This window comes from Vespula vulgaris, chromosome 14 (genome assembly GCF_905475345.1).
Source record: "Vespula vulgaris chromosome 14, iyVesVulg1.1, whole genome shotgun sequence".
NCBI classification, from domain to species: Eukaryota; Metazoa; Arthropoda; class Insecta; order Hymenoptera; family Vespidae; genus Vespula; species Vespula vulgaris.
Window position 1 is genome coordinate 4,581,244 of NC_066599.1, and position 18,388 is coordinate 4,599,631.

The window sequence follows — 18,388 nt, forward strand, 5'->3', positions numbered from 1 at the left end:
CATGCAATTAAAAGGATATATAAATGACCATGTTTCGCAGCAGTCGAGAATAAAAGTTATAACGGACTGTTGCAATATCGTCTCTAACGTTTGTTTTTTCATAAGATCCCCAACAGATGTTTAAATTTTTTAAAACCAATGCGTTTTCTTTTTTTTTATTTTATTTTTTGTTGTTTTTTTTTTTCTAATTCTAATCGATTATATAAACAAACGGGATCGTTCGATAGAAAATCGAAATGTTTTTATTTCGAATTTAAAAATAAATTATGTAAGTGCGATAGTAGATGTAACAATTACGAATTTTATACATGGTTTTTTAATTGCTTTTAAAAATTGCATAATAATTACAGACGACGCTACTTTTACCAATTGAGTTGGTAAACGTAATTGAAGATGGTCGAAAACGAATGATAAATGTCATTCTAATTCTTTTAAAAGATTCTATTATATCTTAAAAACTTTTGTATTGTTTTCAATTAAAATTCTTGAAAAGATTATTTTCATAGCCGTTTTTATGGCCTTTTATAAATGTTTGTGTTTTAGTTATAATTGTAAGAAAGTCGAATATAAATACAATATCAATGATATGATATATAACCTCAATGGCGAGGTTTCTGGCTAAGTAAATGCGTAATTAAATATCCTTGAGGAGCGTCATTATTCTTCAGTCTTTTTCGTTAATAATATGTGCCGATGACTGAAATACAAATAGTTTATAAACATTCTATTCGAACAAACAAAATGTCTAGTACGTGGTATCAACAAGTGTTTGCCCTAGATGCCAAATATAATGCACAACGTGCAAGTAAATTGCCTACATTAGGTAGGTAATATCCATAAGTTTTTTGAATAAATTATTTAATTATATGTATCATAATGTTTTTTTTTCCATAATTATAGGCATACTTTATATTCGTAGACGAAATCAATTATTGAGAGAAAAACCATTTAAAGAGCATGATATTCGTACGCAGTACTTGAAATTACGTTCAGATTTATTATACAAACGGTATGGAGAGAATATCGAGCAAAATAACATTATAAACAATTCTTTACAAGAAGAAATTTCAGAGAATGTACCAAAATCTCATTTTGTCCAAAAGAAATCAACAGCAGAGAATTTTGCTTTTGCTGGAGTTCATCATGCTTTTGATCAACATACTGCAGCCGTAATAATGCTTAAATTTGCCAATAACGATAGGTCCAGATTAGGCTGTGCATCTTTAGATGGAACTTTATCGATATGCGAAGTTGTTAATACACCACCGCAAGTATTTGCTGTACTTGAAGGTCATCAGAAAGGAGTTACAGCTTTTGATTGGAGTATTAGCAATGATTTGATAGTATCATCTTCTTTGGATGCTACTATTCGTCTTTGGAAAGTACATATAGAACCTAAGTGTTTACGAGTGGTTAAAGATCCACAAAACGCAGAAATTTTTTGTTGTGCATTTATACCAGCTAATAATAATTTAGTAGTTACTGGTAATTCACATGGCTTGATTCAAATTTTAAATGTATCAACAGGAATTTATACACGTGGTGGTTCATGCAAACTAGGGGAAAAGGTATATTATTATAATCTTTTATTTTTGATTATTTGAACATCAATATATTATATATTAATTATTTTTATATATTATATATTAATTATTTTTATTTAAGATTTTATCATTAACTTGTGAAGAAAGTGGTGGCTCATTAATATGGGCTGGAAGCGACAGAGGTACTATTACTTCATTACAATTAGAGGCTAGGACAGGAAGGCTTTCAAAATTGCAAAGAGTTCAGAAATTAAATAGTATGGTAACTAGTCTCTCTTGGCGTTCTTGGCATTCGAAAGAAATACCATGGCCAGTCTTTTTGGCAAGTACTGCTTGCAATGCGGTATTATTGTATCGCGTTGCTGATAATCAGGGTTCTCTGAAATTGTTGAAAAAATATCCTATTAAACACAGGTATTTTACTGAAGAACTTTCTTTCTTTAGTCAAAATTATAATATTAATTATTGCATGATTTACAGACTTCATTGTATAAGGTCTACATTTTGTCCTCAAATGGGAGCTTGTTTAATAGCAACTGGTTCAGAAGATGGTGCTATTCATCTTTTTGATTCTTCCAAAGATGGTAAAGCTGCAAGAGTAAATCTACTTCATGGTCACGCAAGACCTGTACTTGCTCTCTCGTTTAATTATGACGAATCATTTCTCGCTTCTGGAGATCATCAAGGACTTATTATTTTATGGCGCAATCACCAACGCCATTTGTAGTCATTATTCAATTAATTAATTTTGATTTTTGTTTAATTATTAATATATTACAATATAAAACTGATAGGAGAATGAGCAATTTATTGCTTGCTAAATAAGTATTAATAATTAGATATGTACAGTATTTGATTAACAGTACAACTAACTCAAATAGTGAAAAACTTAGAGTAGTAGATAATTTATTTTTAAACATTGTAATTATATACAAAAGAAAACAAGCAAGAATGACAAGATCCTTCAAAATGTTCTTCACCTAAAATAGTTTACTATTAATTTACACTTTATGCAATACTTTTCTGAGATTCGTTACAAAATTGATCGAAATACGACTATATATCTCGTTCTCATCACAGATCTATTAACAATACATAGAGATTAACACTATCACGTGGTTTTGTATAAACTGATTTGTCAAATATAATAATATTTTGCTGTTGCTAAAAATAAGCGTTAAGTCATGGTATAATTCTTTTTGCAATGCTGTGATGCTTAAAAGAAATGCTTTACCCTAGAAGTAATAATATCAAGAAAAAAATAAAAGTGACGATAAATAGATAAATGAGCATTGATCGTGATTGACTGGGTAAAGGGTAGCAAAATTTCCATTAGGCTGCTACTGTTGATAAAGACTATCGTCTATTAGTTGATTAATTGTATGTTCAAATATAATTTATATCATTTATATTATTAAAGATGATTAATATTAAATCATGTATTAGCAAAATATTGGCAACACAAGATTTATATCACATCAATTAATCAATTATTAGACTATCATCTAAATATATAAATATTTACATGTATTACAAAGTTACTTATGATAATTTTGTCATAGCATAAACAAATCTGTCGCTAATACGAAATACTGTGGATACAAAGCCAGTAATCTTAATTTGCGCAACACATTTGATATTATGCTACAGCACCTTATAAACATATTATAACACATTTTCTCTTTGTACATTATGTGTATGCAATCATGCAACTACATATGCTGATAGATTCTAACAAAATTTTATATTCCTTTCTAATAACAAACTATGTTCAGCAATTTGTTAACTACACATGATCATTATTGCACAAAATCTTGAATTTAAATGTTAATTCCATTATATAACACTCGCTTAAGTATGCAAATGATTTATGTATACTGTACATAAGCACTGAATAGCCATTTTTTGACTATCATTGTTACTCGATAATGTTATAATTTTTCCTATTGAAATTTAAAGCCTGTGATGTCAAGACTGAAACAAATAGAAATGGTACTTATAAAATAGGCACAAAATTGCTCGACGAATGAAAGGCTAAAGAGCTGTCCATTGCTCAAATATTACAGTGCTTCGAGTTTTGCTGTATCATTTGGCAGAGTTCGTAGTCACAGTATCGATTACTTGCAACTATATCTCGTTTTTTTTTTTTTTTTTTAGTATCCTATATCCGAATCAATCCAAAAGCCCATCGGTATATACTGTACATTGCTTTTGTTACATTTACATTTTAATACTAATTTTTATATATACAGTCATAAAATATCAATATTGTGACAACATCAATTTCGTCGGCACCAATTTACCACTGCACTTCCACAATGAATTGTTTCGGACGGACTTCAATTAAACTGATTTCCTCAAAATATCATTGTGCACTATAAATTGTTTCAGTCAAGCGTTAGAACGCTACATTATTAGCAGACTCAATTTTCTTTTCATTGTCATTTTGATAAATTTTTGGTGAAACTGGATCATTATCTATTTCACATTTAAAATCCTCCTGAGGCACCTTTGGCGAAGTATTGTCATCTACCAAATTTGACAAATTACATTGGTCTTCCGTTACTTTCATATTTTCCAGCAAATCTAACGTATGCGTTTTTTCAGTTCTTAATAGATCTTCCTTATCTTCATATACTTGTCTTAAAGGAACAAAAGTCGTATCTACTGCATTATTTCCTGCTAATAAATTTAATTTTAAGCGGTCTCTGGTATGTCTTAATTCTCCTAGTTGATATTGTTTAATATGTTCATGCTCATTTGTCTGGCTATTAGTATTTTCTTCTTCCTGATTACAATCTACTTCGTCTTGTTCTTCTTCATTTACTGACGTAGAACAAGCGCCAGGGAAGAATTGACTAACATATTTACTATCGCTGGTTGGAAATTGAAACGGACGATTTGAACTACTCACATAAAATTCTTCATTTCCTATAAAGAAAAGTTTATAAATCCATAAGATCGTTGTACATAATTAATACAAAGATAACAATTCATTTTACGCATACCAGCTCGATTTATATCCTCGTAATCCAATGGATACATATCTAATCTTGGCTCATTCATTAATTCCTCCCAATCTGTACAATTACATTGTTTCGATAGATTAAAAAATATTTAAATATCTTAATCTTAATTTTTATTTATATTGATATCATTCTCTAATATATAATAAAAAGATTTACCTGTATACGAAGTTGGTTCCCATGTAGTGGTAGCTTGACCTTGGATGTCATTAGCTAATGTTTCTTTTGGATACTCATATACACAATGATAGCGTTGTTTCTTGAACCATACACTCTTCTTTTGATCCTAAATAAGTTATATTATTGGTAAAGTTGTAGAAAAAAGTTATTAAATTACATCTAAATTTAGTATAAGACTAGCATGTGTAGCAAATAAGTATATGCGCTAAATACCTCAAATTAAATCTGCAAGAGAAAGGGTCACGAGAAGGAGATTAAAAGACATGCTTTGTTCTGTGTTTAAATGATTGACACACCTACCAATTCATCCTAGCAGCAGATGTAAGAAAGAAGAATAATATTTCGTGTAAAATAGTATCTGTGACTAGCGTTTATTTACATAATTAATTTGGATAATGTGTGAAACTTACTCCGCTCTTTAATGTTTTATCTGGAGACCTTAACGCAGATCTATGTGGTGCTAATGTTGCATTCCAAGCTGATGGTGTGAATTCTTCTTCTTCTTCATCTTCTGCGTCAATCTCTTCTCTTAAGTCAGCCTGTTCTACTTCTACTTTTTCATTGCTCAAAGTACTTCTGATTTGTATCTGTTCCGCGTGAGGCTCACTATATCGCTATAATAATGCAAATCGTATTGACGTAAGTTATACATTCTTAAGACACTATATAATTTTTACATCAAGATATATATTAGAAAAAAGTACAAACTTTCCAAACAAATTCACCCGAACTAGAACTGTTATCCTCATCTTCCCCCTCTTCATCTCCTACTTCATCATCGTCTTGACTATCCCAATCACGTTCTGTAGCAAAACTTGTAGACATTAAATCATCTTGTAAAGGTAATGGTAAAGGTAATGGAAAAGAGGAAGGTAATTGTTGCCATTTGGTTTCTTCTTCAGGACTTGGTAACGGTGCTCCTCCAGTAGCGATCATAGCATGAGGCTTATCTTCTGATGTGTATATCGATGATGAACTATATTCAACATTTTCTTCTTCAGAAATATCTCCATTTGTTGTATCTCGATCATCATCTTGTAGTTGCTTTTCTCTTGATCCCTCTAATAATATCATTTTATTTGTTCTAGTATCAACTAATAATACATCTTCAGATGGTACTGATTCTTTAGATACAATGGATGCGTCTCTTGAATTTGATAGCAAAGACTCAGAAGTAACAGTGCTTTCTCGTTCTTCTAAAATAGGACTGAGTGGTGTTCCATAAAGATTATACCTAAATAAAATATATTGTAAGCGTATAAATTTTATTGTATTTTTAATAATAATCAATACAAATGGTCTATTTACCTGATAGAAATATCTACGCTGCTAGTGCTTCGATCTGGCGATTCTTCATTCTCATCATCGTCCCAACGTTTGTTTTCAATATCGCTAGATATAGGGGAAATCTCTTCATCACGAGGTTCGGACGGTTCCACGACGGGCATCTGTGCACGTGGAAGTTTTTCTCTAAGTTCATTTCTAATTGCTGTAACAAATTCTTCTTCCATACCAAAAGATACATAAGAGTTATCACTGCATAAGCTCATTGTAGAACTATCTTCCTCTTCATTTTCATGCCCAGTATCATCTTGTATATAATTTTCTGTATCTGCATGCGTTATTTTTGCATCAAAGGAAGAAATCTTGCTCTCTTTAGAATTTTCTGTTATATAATTGTTTGTATCATCATAGTAATTACTAGATGATGATGCTACAAAATCACCATTTTGCATATTACTTGTGGGTTTTATGTCCTCGTCTTCCATTCGATCATTCTTATTTAAATATTGTGTGTTAACCTCTTCATCTTGTTCTATGTATGTATTTGTAGTGATTTCGTTTGATAAAATACTAACAGTATTCTGACTTTTTATATCCTGTATATTTGGATTGTCATATTCTGCTTTACTGTTTGTGTTATTCATCCCTACAGAGTTATCGGATTCAGGAAGTATCGAGTAATATTCAGCATCTAAAATAGTATCAAGTTCTAATAAAACTTGTAGCTGTTCATCTTCAGTACATGTAGGCACATGTATAATAGACGTATCGTGAGAGCTCGTTTGATCACAGGGTGGACACATACTTTCTTCTTCTTCACAGGATTCTTTGTCTCTAAAGCCAGAATCTGAACTTTGCTCATCGTCAGGAGTAGATAAATGCTTTCTTTCTTCATATTCGTTTATTAAAACTTTTCGAACGATTCCCATATCTTCAGTATTTGATAAATCATTAAGATTGTAAACAGAATTTTCCTTATCAAATTGTTCACTATTTTCTGTGACATTAGCAGATGTAGAAAGTTCCAATGTAGTATTATTCTGTTGATTTATAGAAGGTTCTATGAATTCTTTAAATTCACCTTCGTCTGAAAATCCTGGTATCTTATGTTCCAAAGCTGAATCAAGCGCATGATTCCAAAGAAGAACGTCCACCAAGTTATTCTGATTAGTATCAAGGTTTTGAAACGAGAAATTGTTGGAAAAGCAAGATTCATTATTTTCATTATTAGTGGAAATGTTATCAGATTGAGTTTCATTAGTACTCTCCAAAATTTCACAAGAAGGCTTGCTATCAGGAACATAACGAAGAAGGGGAAGATCTGGATCACCTTTTGATAATAGTCTTAATATATGTTCTTCGCTACGTATACTGTCTGCGCTTGTATTTAAAACAGAAGAATTTTTACTAACAATAGAATTTTCTTTAGAATCCAAAGACAGCCTTAAGATTGGTGTTTGTTCCTGATCCATAGTTAACGTCAAAAGTTTTGGTTTTTCTGAGTTGTTTATTGATTTAGTTTTATTAGAAACATCACTTTGTATAGGATTTCGTAGTTTTCTTAATACTTCGTCAAATTCATCTACAATCATGGTACGCGTTAGATCACTATCACTGCCAGTGGTGGATAATCTTTTCTTAAGAGTTTTCTCTGTCATTTGTGTGCCCATAGATAATTCTCCATCTGATTCGGGATCGATATGTACAAGTATCATAAGATCAGTTACAGATTTAGATTTTTGTTTCACTTTTTCTGTATAAACTCCTCGTTCAATTCTTCCCCTCCAACTTTCTTCTTCAGTTTCAGATCCTGATTCTTGTGCTGTATTAAATAAACTTTCCATATTCATAACACTTTTAATTGGTTCATCTGGTCCAAGTCGAAAAGAAGATTGTAACGTTTCTAATGGTTTCTCATCCATTATGCTTGTCCAATGATCAGAATCAACACTGCCACGAAGATTTTGTAAACTAGCACTACGTGTATGATTAATTAACGTATTTGTTTGTAAATTTTCCCACTGCTCAAAATCTTCTTGCTCTATATGTTCAGTAAGTAAGTTTTGTCTTATGTCATTTAAAGAAGGCCTCTTTTTAGCATCTGTATTCAAACATGTGCATATAACATGTAATATATTGGAGGGACTATTTTCAGGACAGTTATGCAATGGCTGTATATTGTTTAGTGAAAAATCAGTTTTAAGAGATAAAAGCATCTGTATAACTTCCTCATCACACATATTATCGTAAGGTCTATTACCCCAATTAATAATTTCCCATAACAGCACAGCATAACTCCATACATTTGCTTGTAATGTAATTTGTCGAGTTTCAATAGTAGTATCTGTACAGTCTAAACTCTCAGGTGCAGACCATCTAATAGGCAAAGCACGATCTCCAACAATGTAATAATCTTCAGGATATTTTTCAACGCCAGTTCCGTAATCTCCTAATTTCGCAGATAAATCAGAAGCAACCAAACAATTTCTTGCAGATAAGTCTGTATGTGCAAAACCATGATTATGCATATGTTGTAAACCAGCGGCTATTTCTAGAGCCATTCTCGTAGGAATATTTTCTTTTATTAATGCTTCTTGAGATTTTTTATCATGATTTGATAACAAAAAGCCTTTAAGATCACCAGCAGGACAAGATTCAAAAAGTAGCAAATACGGATCAGTTTCTAAGCAAAAACCAAGTAATGCTAAAACATTTTGATGATGTAATTTGAGATACGGTGTAGCTTCTCCTAGGAACCAAGCTTTTTCTTTCATTGTAGCTTCTTCGGCAAGAATTCTTACAACAACTCCTCCATTTTTTAGAGCTCCTTTGGATTGATCTAAATCTGCTCGGCCTTCTACAACTTTTCCAAACCAGCCTCGTCCTAGTTCTCTTAAGTATTTTAATTTTTCTCTAGGTACATAAAGGTCTTCTGCTTCGAACCATTCTCTACAAGGCTCTTGTAATGTAGCATTATCTTCATTGTATTCTCCCGTAAAAGATAAATGTGATATGGAAGATGGTTTTGTTGGAGAAGGAACTTTTGGTCCTGATATAATTCGATCTACGGGTAGAGGTTCAAACTGTACTCTGTCGGTCAATGCTATCATTCGTGGAACATCAATGGCTAAACCTTCTATTGATTGTTCAAACGGTAACTCTGGACCAGTGCTACTTCCATTCTTGAATTCCTGAAATAAGAATGTTACTTTCGCTATTACTTTTTATATAAAAAAACTTTGTCAAATATCAAAGTAAGAAGATATTGTGCTACAGCATATGCAATGTAAATTATTATACATATGACTGATTTAATGATTGATTTAATGGTTTCTAATGAACTGTAATTCATACTATGTTCGATGTAGTATTTAACATACACAATGCCCGAATACAAAAAAGAATTTTAATGCATCGATAAGCATATCATTTCCTACTTATGCATCCTATAAAAATAATTCAGCAGGGTATCGTGTTAAAATATATTAGGTATCAATACAGCTTGATAATTGATCACTCCTAAGTACTACCAAAAATATAGTTAGCCATCTTAGATATTTACTAAGTACATATAAATCATAATAATATTTAGATGAATTTTGACGTATACTGTGTTTATTCATAAACACAAGCGTATTGCAAACATAATATATGGCTTTTTAAATATTACTCTCTTCCGAATTCTAATTTGATTTCCTAAGAATACAATCCAAAGCAATTTATGGGAGGACCTATAAGAATAGCTTCTAACAGACATACACAAACTAAGATATGAGAAACCTGCATTTTTAAAGTTACCTGTTTACATTTTCCTGCTTTGTCCTATAAGAAAAACAAATTCAAAAAATTTTGTTAAGACTATAATAGATCGAAGATATTTTTTTTACTTTGTCAAAGATATTAAGTAATAAACGAAAAAGTTGCATTACCTGAAATCCTATAGTACGACGAGGTCTCCTGCAGCATAGACATCCAGCCAGAGTAAATGCAGCGACAGTTAAGCTTAAGAGAGTAATTGTATATCTTATCCAATAACGTTCCCATTGTAATGATCCTTGATCATTGTGCAAATCTATAAAAGATACAGGGAAAAAAAGTCGTTAGATTTCTACCTGGATCTGTCTAGCTTCGAAATCTAATCTATTTCACCTGTTAAATACGGCGTTGACACAGGATATGCAGTGAGAGTCGGTAGACCCACCCAAAATAGCCAATATATTTTACGTAAATGTCGCATTGCGCATCGAGGCTTTTTAAATCGTTCTAAGTCACCTAGGTCATATTGAACGTTCTACTTCTACGTCCATTTAATCAAGAAGCTTTTGGAAGCTACTACGTTCCAATTACATGACACACATATCGCGTCTTCTTCCTCTACTTCTCGCTACCGATTCTAAAATCGTCGTATCCGTGTAGTACCTGCGCTGTAAATGAGTCTCCCTTAACGTATAGTACGATCTATTGCCGTATGCGCTTGCGATTTTAGCCGCGGAAATGCAGCGTGTCGACACATGGAATGTAGACATGCACCTTTCAAGAAGGCAACTTGGCTCATGGATATGACATGTATCCGCGTAGCGGATACCACTAAACAAGAGTCACGGAAAGCTGAGATAGAAGAGCGAGACAGCGATAAAATGGGTTACTTGGAAAGGTAGGCGTATGAAATCACCGCACTTATAAAACCCACTCCAATTTCCGCCCCACTATCCTCCCTTCTCCTTCACTATCTCTCCTCTCTCTCTCTCTCTCCCCCTCTGTCTCTAACACTGCCTCTAACCTACCTCTCACTCGTCGTCCCTTGATACTATTTCTTACCCGTATCTCTTTCCCTGACCCTTGACACTACACTACCTTGTGCGTGCACATGCATATAACACTACACTAACTAATATATGCGATACACACGAGTGAACACTCTCTCCATCTGTCTTCCTTTTTTCTTTTCATCGAATCTCTTTCTACGATTTCTCCTTTTTTTTTATTTACGACTTTCCTTATCTATAAGATAATTTGTATAAATAATTTTTTTTCTTTTTTTGTTTATATAAAGATTTTTTATTCACTTCTATCTTCTCTTTTTCTTGCGAATGAAAAACGTGCGCATTTGTCATCTATCTAACTGTTCCTAATTCTCTCTTTTTTTGTCTCTATTTATTCTTATTTATTATCAAAGTTTCCTTGTAAAATTCGACATCAGTGTCTCCCATTTTTTTCGATCTCTCCGTTTTATTCAAATAAAATACATGTAAAATAATTTGTTTCGAATGAATTTAGAATTATTGTCCAATATGCATTGTGATCCGAATTTAAGAGTACGGACCTGTGCGTCACGTGATATTTAATTCTTGTTTGCTCATATATAATGTTGTAATTTTTATTAGATAACTTCGTATTTTGACAAAATAAAGTTTGTATAAATTCATCGTCTTATTTTAAAATTAATGAAAATAGTTATCTTGAATATCTGGATTGTTGTTTGTATTGATGTATTCGTTCTGTGAATAGGTGAACCTTTTAACGGATTATTAATTATTTTGATAAAAAGATTGAGCAGTGGAGAGAGAGGAAAATAATGACACGAAGATCAAACTGTTTTATGTATCCTCTTTCGAAACGTATAAAAGTATTTCTTCTTAGCGATAACTAACCGACATGTACAACGATCGGTAACGTTATCGATAGTGCTAGTTTCAAGAACACTTTAAGAGTGTGGCCCTTGATATATGATTTCTACTTTATCGACAATTTTCTTCAATCGTTCGAATAGTTTCTTTTTTTATTGAAGAGCTCAAATAGATGTTGATAGTATGTATGTCTTATGTATGTTCATTATACGAATTAACCCGACATATAACTAAATGTTGATATTTTGAATTAATAAGATTTATAAGTAATTTTATAAAATCTTTATATTTGTTTTCAGAATTTCTTTAAAAGATAAACTTTTATGAATATTCTGATGCAATTATATACTTTAATTTTTTTACGTTACTTTAACGTTTAACAATAATTTTTAGATCAATATAAAAGTATCCCGTCTTATATGAAATATGCGTTATTTGAAGTTATTATTATTTTATATAAGTTATTTTAATTATTATTATTTTATACGATCTCTTATCTTTAAGATTCTTTGAAAAAGTTAACTCAGTTACAGTGAACGTTATGAGTAAATACCACTAATCGTTTTAAAGATAATTGATGGAATTAAAGACGTTCGATGGTATTGGAGGCCTCTGCCCGGTAATATGGTCATGGTCATCCAGGCGAATCACCCCAGGGCCTTATTCTGTACCTGACTTAGCTTGACTCACACAACTTCAGTGGTTCTCTATTAATGGGCATACGTCTGAAGGTAATTTTTATAAATAAAATATAATACATTATACATTTGGTAAAATTAACATAAAAATTTAGGATAAAAATTGTAAAGATTTCTACGTACTAAATGCGTTTTAAATGACACGTAAGTAAATTTACAAATTGACAGCTTAATCGTATACGAGTGCTATTAACAATTATATATTAGTCCTGTAAAAAAAAAGACGAAAGAAAAATGTAAATGAAAAGAAGAAGATAAGAAAAAGAAGAAGAAAAAAAAGAAGAAGAAAAGAAAAAGGAGAAAAAGAACAGGAAGAAAAAGAAGAAAAGAAGAAGAAGAAGAAGAAAAGAAAAAAAGATTTACAAACATTACTGTCAATGAATATAATCTGAATAAGTAAGTATTAATAAATGTGAACGTTAAAACACGTTTTAACAATCAAAATAAATTTGTGTATGATATGAGCCATATTTGATAAGTTTTATAATAAAATTGATTCGGCCATTTAGCCGGCTGCCCTGACCTAGTTCCGATCGTAACTCCTATCTCCGGCAAAGAGAATAAGAGACGGTGTCCTGAAGTAGTGAAAATTGCCGCAGGGAATCGCCGCCCTCCGAGAACCACATGCGTATTAACAATAAAAGAGAGAGAGAGAGAGAGAGAGAGAGAGAGAGAGAGAGAGAGAGAGAAAGAGAGAGAATCCGTAATATATTACGTTGTCTTGACTAGCGTTTATCAACTTCTGTATTATATTTATAAACTTTGCGCATTTTTGATAGATAATTACAAAAAAATAGAGAAACAAATTTGAAAATTAATCAAACGTTCGTATATTTTTATAAGTAAATAAACAATCGCACAAAAGAAAAGTTTTAAATATTAATGGTGGTATGATATCACACGTTGCGTATAATAATCAAACGAATGAATTATTAGTGATGAATATTTAATAAACAATGCAGAAAGTCTTATTTTGTAATCAATATGTAGAATCGATAAGCTTCGGGATCGAAAGTTCATGATCTAACTAGTTTCAGTAGAGATGGTCAACGACTCTGATCACTGAACAGCGAGACTGCGTCTATTTCTACCTGATAGCGATGGCGGATATTGTATTATGTTACGACGAGACAGAGGAGGTTGCGTAGCCAATGATGCGAGATGGTGAAGTGCGAGGTCATCTCCACGGACTCTCCTTCAACGATTCAACTCGTGCACTTGTCTGCTATAAATGCAGACCTTGTTGAATAAAAAGGACTGAGAAAAGATACGCAAGGACATACGTACGAGAGAGAAAATTAATTCTACTCGTAAATGGTACTTCCGAGAATTTCTATTAAATTTGCAAGATGATTTTCTTATATTTTAATTTTCAGTAACATCAATTCCTCCACGATTTACACATGACGATTATTATTCTTTTTTTTTTCTTTTTGAACGGATCCTCGTAAACTATAATCTCGACGAAAATACATACGAAGATAAAACAATACAGATCTGAAATAATTTTATCGAAAGTTAACGAGTAAGTTTCAAACGAAACAAAGAATCCACATTTTAGTGCTTCGATCCTTCGGAATAATTCTTACGTAATATACGAAGCCATATATAAGAGAGACAACACATATCGATGAGTCAAATGCTTTTACGTAAATGTTAAAGCCAATTTTTGTAGTATACTGCTCTTATTTCACGAGTATGTAGATATTCGACATTCTTTTTATTTATTAAAATAATTCCAACGTGACAGATCATAAACCGTGACTCGATTTAACTTTATTGCTTTCCAAATATATGACTTATTAGGTAACAACATGACTTATTGATCATAAACACAAAACATAAACGTGATAAGTACGAAAAAGTAAAAACATTTTGTAGGCTTCGTTATAAAGATTATGATATTAAATATGGTATTATTCAAATAACACGGACGTCACAACATACAACAACAATCGATTACTCACGCATTAATGTAAAGAAGTATCCAATAAAGAAAAGCCGCTTGATTTAATTATATAATATGTAACAGAATAAATTTTATTAAGAAGTTCATATTCTTATGTTTTGTCGAACGTTATACGTTATATTATAATGCATAGAAAGTTATATGTATCAGAATAATAGAGTGAAAAAGAAAAAAAAGGAGAAGGAAAGAAACCCATAGTAAGAACCCTTTCGATAGTGCTACGATGAATCTTATGTATCTCTGTCCTTTCTCACAGCTCATATGGGCATACATCGTACCGGCCGCACTTGACCTATATCTTATTATGCTGGTAGTGTCCGAATGCAATGCGCAAAGTGTTTGTGAATAAGCCCAGGGGGCCCCTCTTCGAGGTTATCAAGGTTCACCACCACCATAAAAACATCTTTCCTTCCTGCTGTCGTATTCTCTTTCCTCTTGCTTCCGCAAGATACGAAAAGAATCACGACTCGATAATACTAAAGCCAATATACGATTTTATAATTTTCATACATATATATTGGATAGAAAATTATTTTTAATTATATCGTTTTCCGTGATTTTTATGCAAAACGTCTCTCTCTCTCTCTCTCTCTCTCTCTCTCTCTCTCTGTGCAATGTTTATAAAAAATCTTTATCTACACACAAATCGTATACATACGTGTATGTCTGTGCCTTCATACAAAGATAAATGTGAAACTTTGAAATCATATTTTTTGTCTTTTTTTTTCTTTCTTAGAAGAAGAAAATTATTCAACTAGATATAGATAAATCTTAATTGGCATGATGTATCCACGTGTCTATCGAAGTCCGGTTAGACACCTTCGACTGCTACCAAGTCTTCCGTTCTTCGATGTCATTTAGGAAGGTCATGACCTCAGGGTAGCTTTACCATCGTATAGACTACGATTGCCACATTGTGCGCGTGTGAGCATGCGCGAGAACGGGCGAAAGTATTTAAACAAGTGGAGATGTCTTATGGAAGGCCACTGTCGCTCGAACTGTCACGGATCGCGCAACGTTCCCCTTACTTTCCTCCCTCCCTACAATTTAAAAAGGAGCACACGCATTCGCCTGAGAACGAGGAGGGGAAGATTCGTTCCTCGTTCTTTTTCCCTTAATTTCCACCCATCCCCCTTCACAGCTTGTCCTTGTCGTCCTCTCTGTGGTCCTCCCTTTAAAGTCGCGCTACTGCTCGTAAGAGAGCACAGATTCCTTTAAGAAATCTTGTCGCATCGACGTTCGTTCCTTTACATCATCTCTATCTTATCAAGTGGATCATTCGTCGATAATCAATATTAGAAGAATTTCATTGATAACGATCTCCACGATAGTTTAAGGAACAATGTTAAACGTTGAAGCTACGTAGAGGATAGAGATTGAACGTCATCTTAAAAAAAGGAAAAAGAAAAATCTCGTGAAGTTTTACTCGTTTTGAAGGGCTTCGCTTGATAATTCGATGAGAAACCATTGCTCGGTTAAGTCTTACAATATCCAACAAGAAAATATATAAGTATTTCACTAATTGCAATGATGGACGAGTTAGAAGTTCAACAGGAATCCAGAGATAAGGTCGGTAACTTAACGTTCTCACCACCACCGATGAAAAAGTCCGATACGAGGGACAGCATCTCTTCCGTTGACAGCGATGTTAGTCTTTCTTTCGATAGAAGAGGTTCGAAGGATGAGGAAGCCGATCAATCTGATAGCATGACATCAGATAGCGAAGGAAAATCGACCGAGGCTATTGTGAAGCAACAAAACGGTGAACAAGATTCTGGTATAGATTCTTTGGACGACGTCGCTCAGAAAGAATTGGACAAACAGAAAATCGTAACATCGAGCAATAAGGAGTCTACTGTTCAAGATCAGCCTGATCATTTTGTCTTGCCTAACGACGAGTTGAGCGAGAGGATCTGCACTCAGGTAGAATCTTATTTCGCTGATGAAAGCATTGTCAAGGATGCTTTTCTTTTGAAGCATGTGAAGAGAAATAAAGAAGGTTACGTGTCATTGAAACTCGTCTCGAGCTTTAAAAGAGTCAAACATCTCACTAAGGATTGGAGGGTTGTCGGTGCTGCCTTAGCTAAATCCACCAAATTGCAAGTTAATCCTCAAGGTACAAAATTACGTAGGGTAAATCCTTTACCAGCTTTCGATCAAACGACACCCTCTAGGACGATTTTAGCTGCTAGGCTTCCCCTTGAAAGACTTTCTGTCGAATCAGTAGCCGAAATCTTTAAACCATGTGGTGAGATCGCACTCATCAGAGTACTCAAGCCTGGACATCCTGCACCTGCCGAGGTATTGTATTTATGTTCAATTAAAATGAAAGTAAATCTTCTTTTTCATCCTAAAATCAAATACATCCTAAAAAAATCCGATATACGTTTAGGTCCGGCAGGCAATCTCAAAGAGACAAGAACTGAAGCCAACCGAGGAATGTGCCATGATTGAATTTACGGATTCGGCATCGGCCAGATTGGCTCTAGAAATGAATTTAGGAGATGCGAAAATATTTGAATTACAACAATCCGATAAGAAAAGAAAACAGCAGCCGACGAAAAAGACCATCGTCACGAAATTGACTAAAGAAGATACTTATAATTCATCGAGTTGCGCTAGTGGATCCGAGACTGAAGATGGAAAAGCAAAATACAAAAAGGCTGTTCATGGATATCCTATATATCACGTTTATCCTAGCCATCCTTTTCAAGGTAAATTATTATTGATTTGAACATTGATATTAAAGATCATTGACTTTATCCAAAAATATGAAATAAATCTGTATATTTCAGGTCCACCATCACCAGATGCTTGGCTATCGCGCAGATTGTCTTCCTGTTCAATTTCAGGATCGGAAAACGGCTTTGTTTTTCGCCGTTTATCTTCTAGTTCTGGTTCAAATTGTTCAGATGTCAACAACTATGGTAGACGATATTCTTCCTGCTCATCCGCCTCCGAAACTGGCTGTTGTCCCATAGTTTATCCTCCAGGTTATTATTATCAACAAAACCGTCGTTTCTCCTGCTGCTCCGGCGGTTCTGCTTCTAGCAACGAGTGCAACGGTACTTGTTACAATCCTAGTCGCCGAGGTTCAGTGGACTGTGGCCCATTTTTCCGTAGACTATCCACTTGTAGCCGAGATTCGGGTTTCGATTCGGGGGTGAGAAGACTATCTTTATGTTCTTCGATTTCAGAGCAAAATAACTTTTGCCGATCAAGGAATAATAATGGCTTGACCATGACACACTTGCCTGAAAATGTAACGAGGATGCCTTCCGGTCCTGACGGAACGCGTGGCTTTGGCCGACCTCCTAGAATGAATCCTATTACACCAACTATGGAACCAACATGTTAAATATTTCCCTTTTACGGCGTGATTTTGCCTGCGTATAGTGATCTCCAATCATCCTTAAACAGGATATTCTACTAGAAATGAAAATTATTATGCGTTTAGAGGATTTGACATTGTTATATCGTCCCTCTCTTTCTCTTGTATGATATAAGTAAATTAGAAAACATTTCCATTGTAAATTTTGTTATATCTGCTATGTATTTGAAATGAAGTTGAGATATTTCAAATGGTAAAACTTCATGTATGCTTTATATATATGTATATTGAATGTATAATATGAAAAATTCCCGATGAAATAAGTACAAAAATTTGACAAATGAAAAAAAAACATAGTTTCGAGTACGATACATTACAGAATTAATTTATTAAATATGACGTAAAATGATGCACTTGTTAAATATATTCACTGAACCATTCATATTGTTGGATTATTAATCTTTTTATTATATTGTTATTACGAATTTTATTCAGCTACCTTATGATTGACCAATCTTTATATTTATGTATATAACATTTACTTCGAAATTTATTTTATTTGACATATTTAAACTAAACATGTTTAGTTTATTATCAATTTAGTTAGTTTAGTTTATAAATAAATTTAATTAATTATCGAATCATATTATTTTTTATACCGTTATAGTAAATATTAATTTTTAATTTTTATTAATCCATTTTGTACATATCACATATACATATATATCT

General features: G+C 32.9%; 3 protein-coding genes and 1 long non-coding RNA gene across 12 annotated transcripts; 3 read left to right on the forward strand and 1 right to left on the reverse strand.

Moving 5' to 3' along the window:
• The first annotated feature begins 97 nt into the window (after positions 1–97).
• LOC127069055 (WD repeat-containing protein 13-like) lies at positions 98–2,830 on the forward strand. Of its 3 annotated transcripts, XM_051005725.1 has the most exons (5): positions 98–268; positions 351–823; positions 901–1,568; positions 1,666–1,866; positions 2,025–2,168. In XM_051005725.1, the coding sequence occupies exons 2-5, from the start codon at positions 694–696 to the stop codon at positions 2,112–2,114; spliced, it is 1,089 nt and encodes a 362-aa protein (XP_050861682.1). In that variant the 5' UTR covers positions 98–268; positions 351–693; the 3' UTR covers positions 2,115–2,168. The 3 variants fall into 3 exon arrangements, with proteins under 3 accessions (XP_050861682.1, XP_050861680.1, XP_050861681.1); XM_051005724.1 differs by lacking the exon at positions 98–268 and having other exon boundaries at positions 353–823; positions 1,666–1,958; positions 2,025–2,830; XM_051005723.1 differs by lacking the exon at positions 98–268 and having other exon boundaries at positions 275–823; positions 1,666–2,830.
• On the reverse strand, positions 2,434–10,781 carry LOC127069048 (rho-associated protein kinase 1-like). 5 transcript variants are annotated; one of them, XM_051005697.1, is made up of 11 exons: positions 10,565–10,779; positions 10,184–10,458; positions 9,964–10,106; positions 9,833–9,856; positions 6,059–9,225; positions 5,459–5,984; positions 5,161–5,364; positions 5,051–5,059; positions 4,730–4,856; positions 4,553–4,624; positions 2,434–4,475 (listed from the first exon to the last, which is right to left on the reverse strand). In XM_051005697.1, the coding sequence occupies exons 2-11, from the start codon at positions 10,269–10,271 to the stop codon at positions 3,943–3,945; spliced, it is 4,893 nt and encodes a 1,630-aa protein (XP_050861654.1). In that variant the 5' UTR covers positions 10,272–10,458; positions 10,565–10,779; the 3' UTR covers positions 2,434–3,942. The 5 variants fall into 5 exon arrangements, 4 of the variants coding, with proteins under 4 accessions (XP_050861654.1, XP_050861653.1, XP_050861657.1 ...); XM_051005696.1 differs by having other exon boundaries at positions 10,184–10,779; XM_051005700.1 differs by lacking the exon at positions 9,833–9,856 and having other exon boundaries at positions 10,184–10,779.
• On the forward strand, positions 10,540–15,239 carry LOC127069057 (uncharacterized). 2 transcript variants are annotated; one of them, XR_007783282.1, is made up of 4 exons: positions 10,540–10,688; positions 12,232–12,392; positions 12,455–12,755; positions 12,869–15,239. It is a non-coding gene; the product is annotated as an uncharacterized LOC127069057 (long non-coding RNA). The 2 variants fall into 2 exon arrangements; XR_007783281.1 differs by having other exon boundaries at positions 12,232–12,755; positions 12,869–15,238.
• A 67-nt stretch (positions 15,240–15,306) lies between these two features.
• On the forward strand, positions 15,307–18,099 carry LOC127069054 (la-related protein 6). Of its 2 annotated transcripts, XM_051005721.1 has the most exons (4): positions 15,307–16,629; positions 16,721–17,042; positions 17,124–17,393; positions 17,526–18,099. In XM_051005721.1, the coding sequence occupies exons 1-4, from the start codon at positions 15,856–15,858 to the stop codon at positions 17,684–17,686; spliced, it is 1,527 nt and encodes a 508-aa protein (XP_050861678.1). In that variant the 5' UTR covers positions 15,307–15,855; the 3' UTR covers positions 17,687–18,099. The 2 variants fall into 2 exon arrangements, with proteins under 2 accessions (XP_050861678.1, XP_050861677.1); XM_051005720.1 differs by having other exon boundaries at positions 17,124–18,099.
• Positions 18,100–18,388: the final 289 nt, after the last annotated feature.

Bases quoted from the DNA above. Each gene is read 5' to 3' on its own strand.
- LOC127069055 (XM_051005723.1), top strand. From the start codon at position 694: ATGACTGAAATACAAATAGTTTATAAACATTCTATTCGAACAAACAAA. The intron at 824-900 runs GTAGGTAATATC...CCATAATTATAG, and splicing joins AAGTAAATTGCCTACATTAG to GCATACTTTATATTCGTAGA. The intron at 1,569-1,665 runs GTATATTATTAT...TTTTTATTTAAG, and splicing joins CATGCAAACTAGGGGAAAAG to ATTTTATCATTAACTTGTGA.
- LOC127069048 (XM_051005697.1), bottom strand. From the start codon at position 10,271: ATGCGACATTTACGTAAAATATATTGGCTATTTTGGGTGGGTCTACCG. The intron at 10,107-10,183 runs GTGAAATAGATT...TATCTTTTATAG, and splicing joins GTCAACGCCGTATTTAACAG to ATTTGCACAATGATCAAGGA. The intron at 4,476-4,552 runs GTATGCGTAAAA...TTTTCTTTATAG, and splicing joins CGAGGATATAAATCGAGCTG to GAAATGAAGAATTTTATGTG.
- LOC127069054 (XM_051005720.1), top strand. From the start codon at position 15,856: ATGATGGACGAGTTAGAAGTTCAACAGGAATCCAGAGATAAGGTCGGT. The intron at 16,630-16,720 runs GTATTGTATTTA...ATATACGTTTAG, and splicing joins GACATCCTGCACCTGCCGAG to GTCCGGCAGGCAATCTCAAA. The intron at 17,043-17,123 runs GTAAATTATTAT...TGTATATTTCAG, and splicing joins TCCTAGCCATCCTTTTCAAG to GTCCACCATCACCAGATGCT.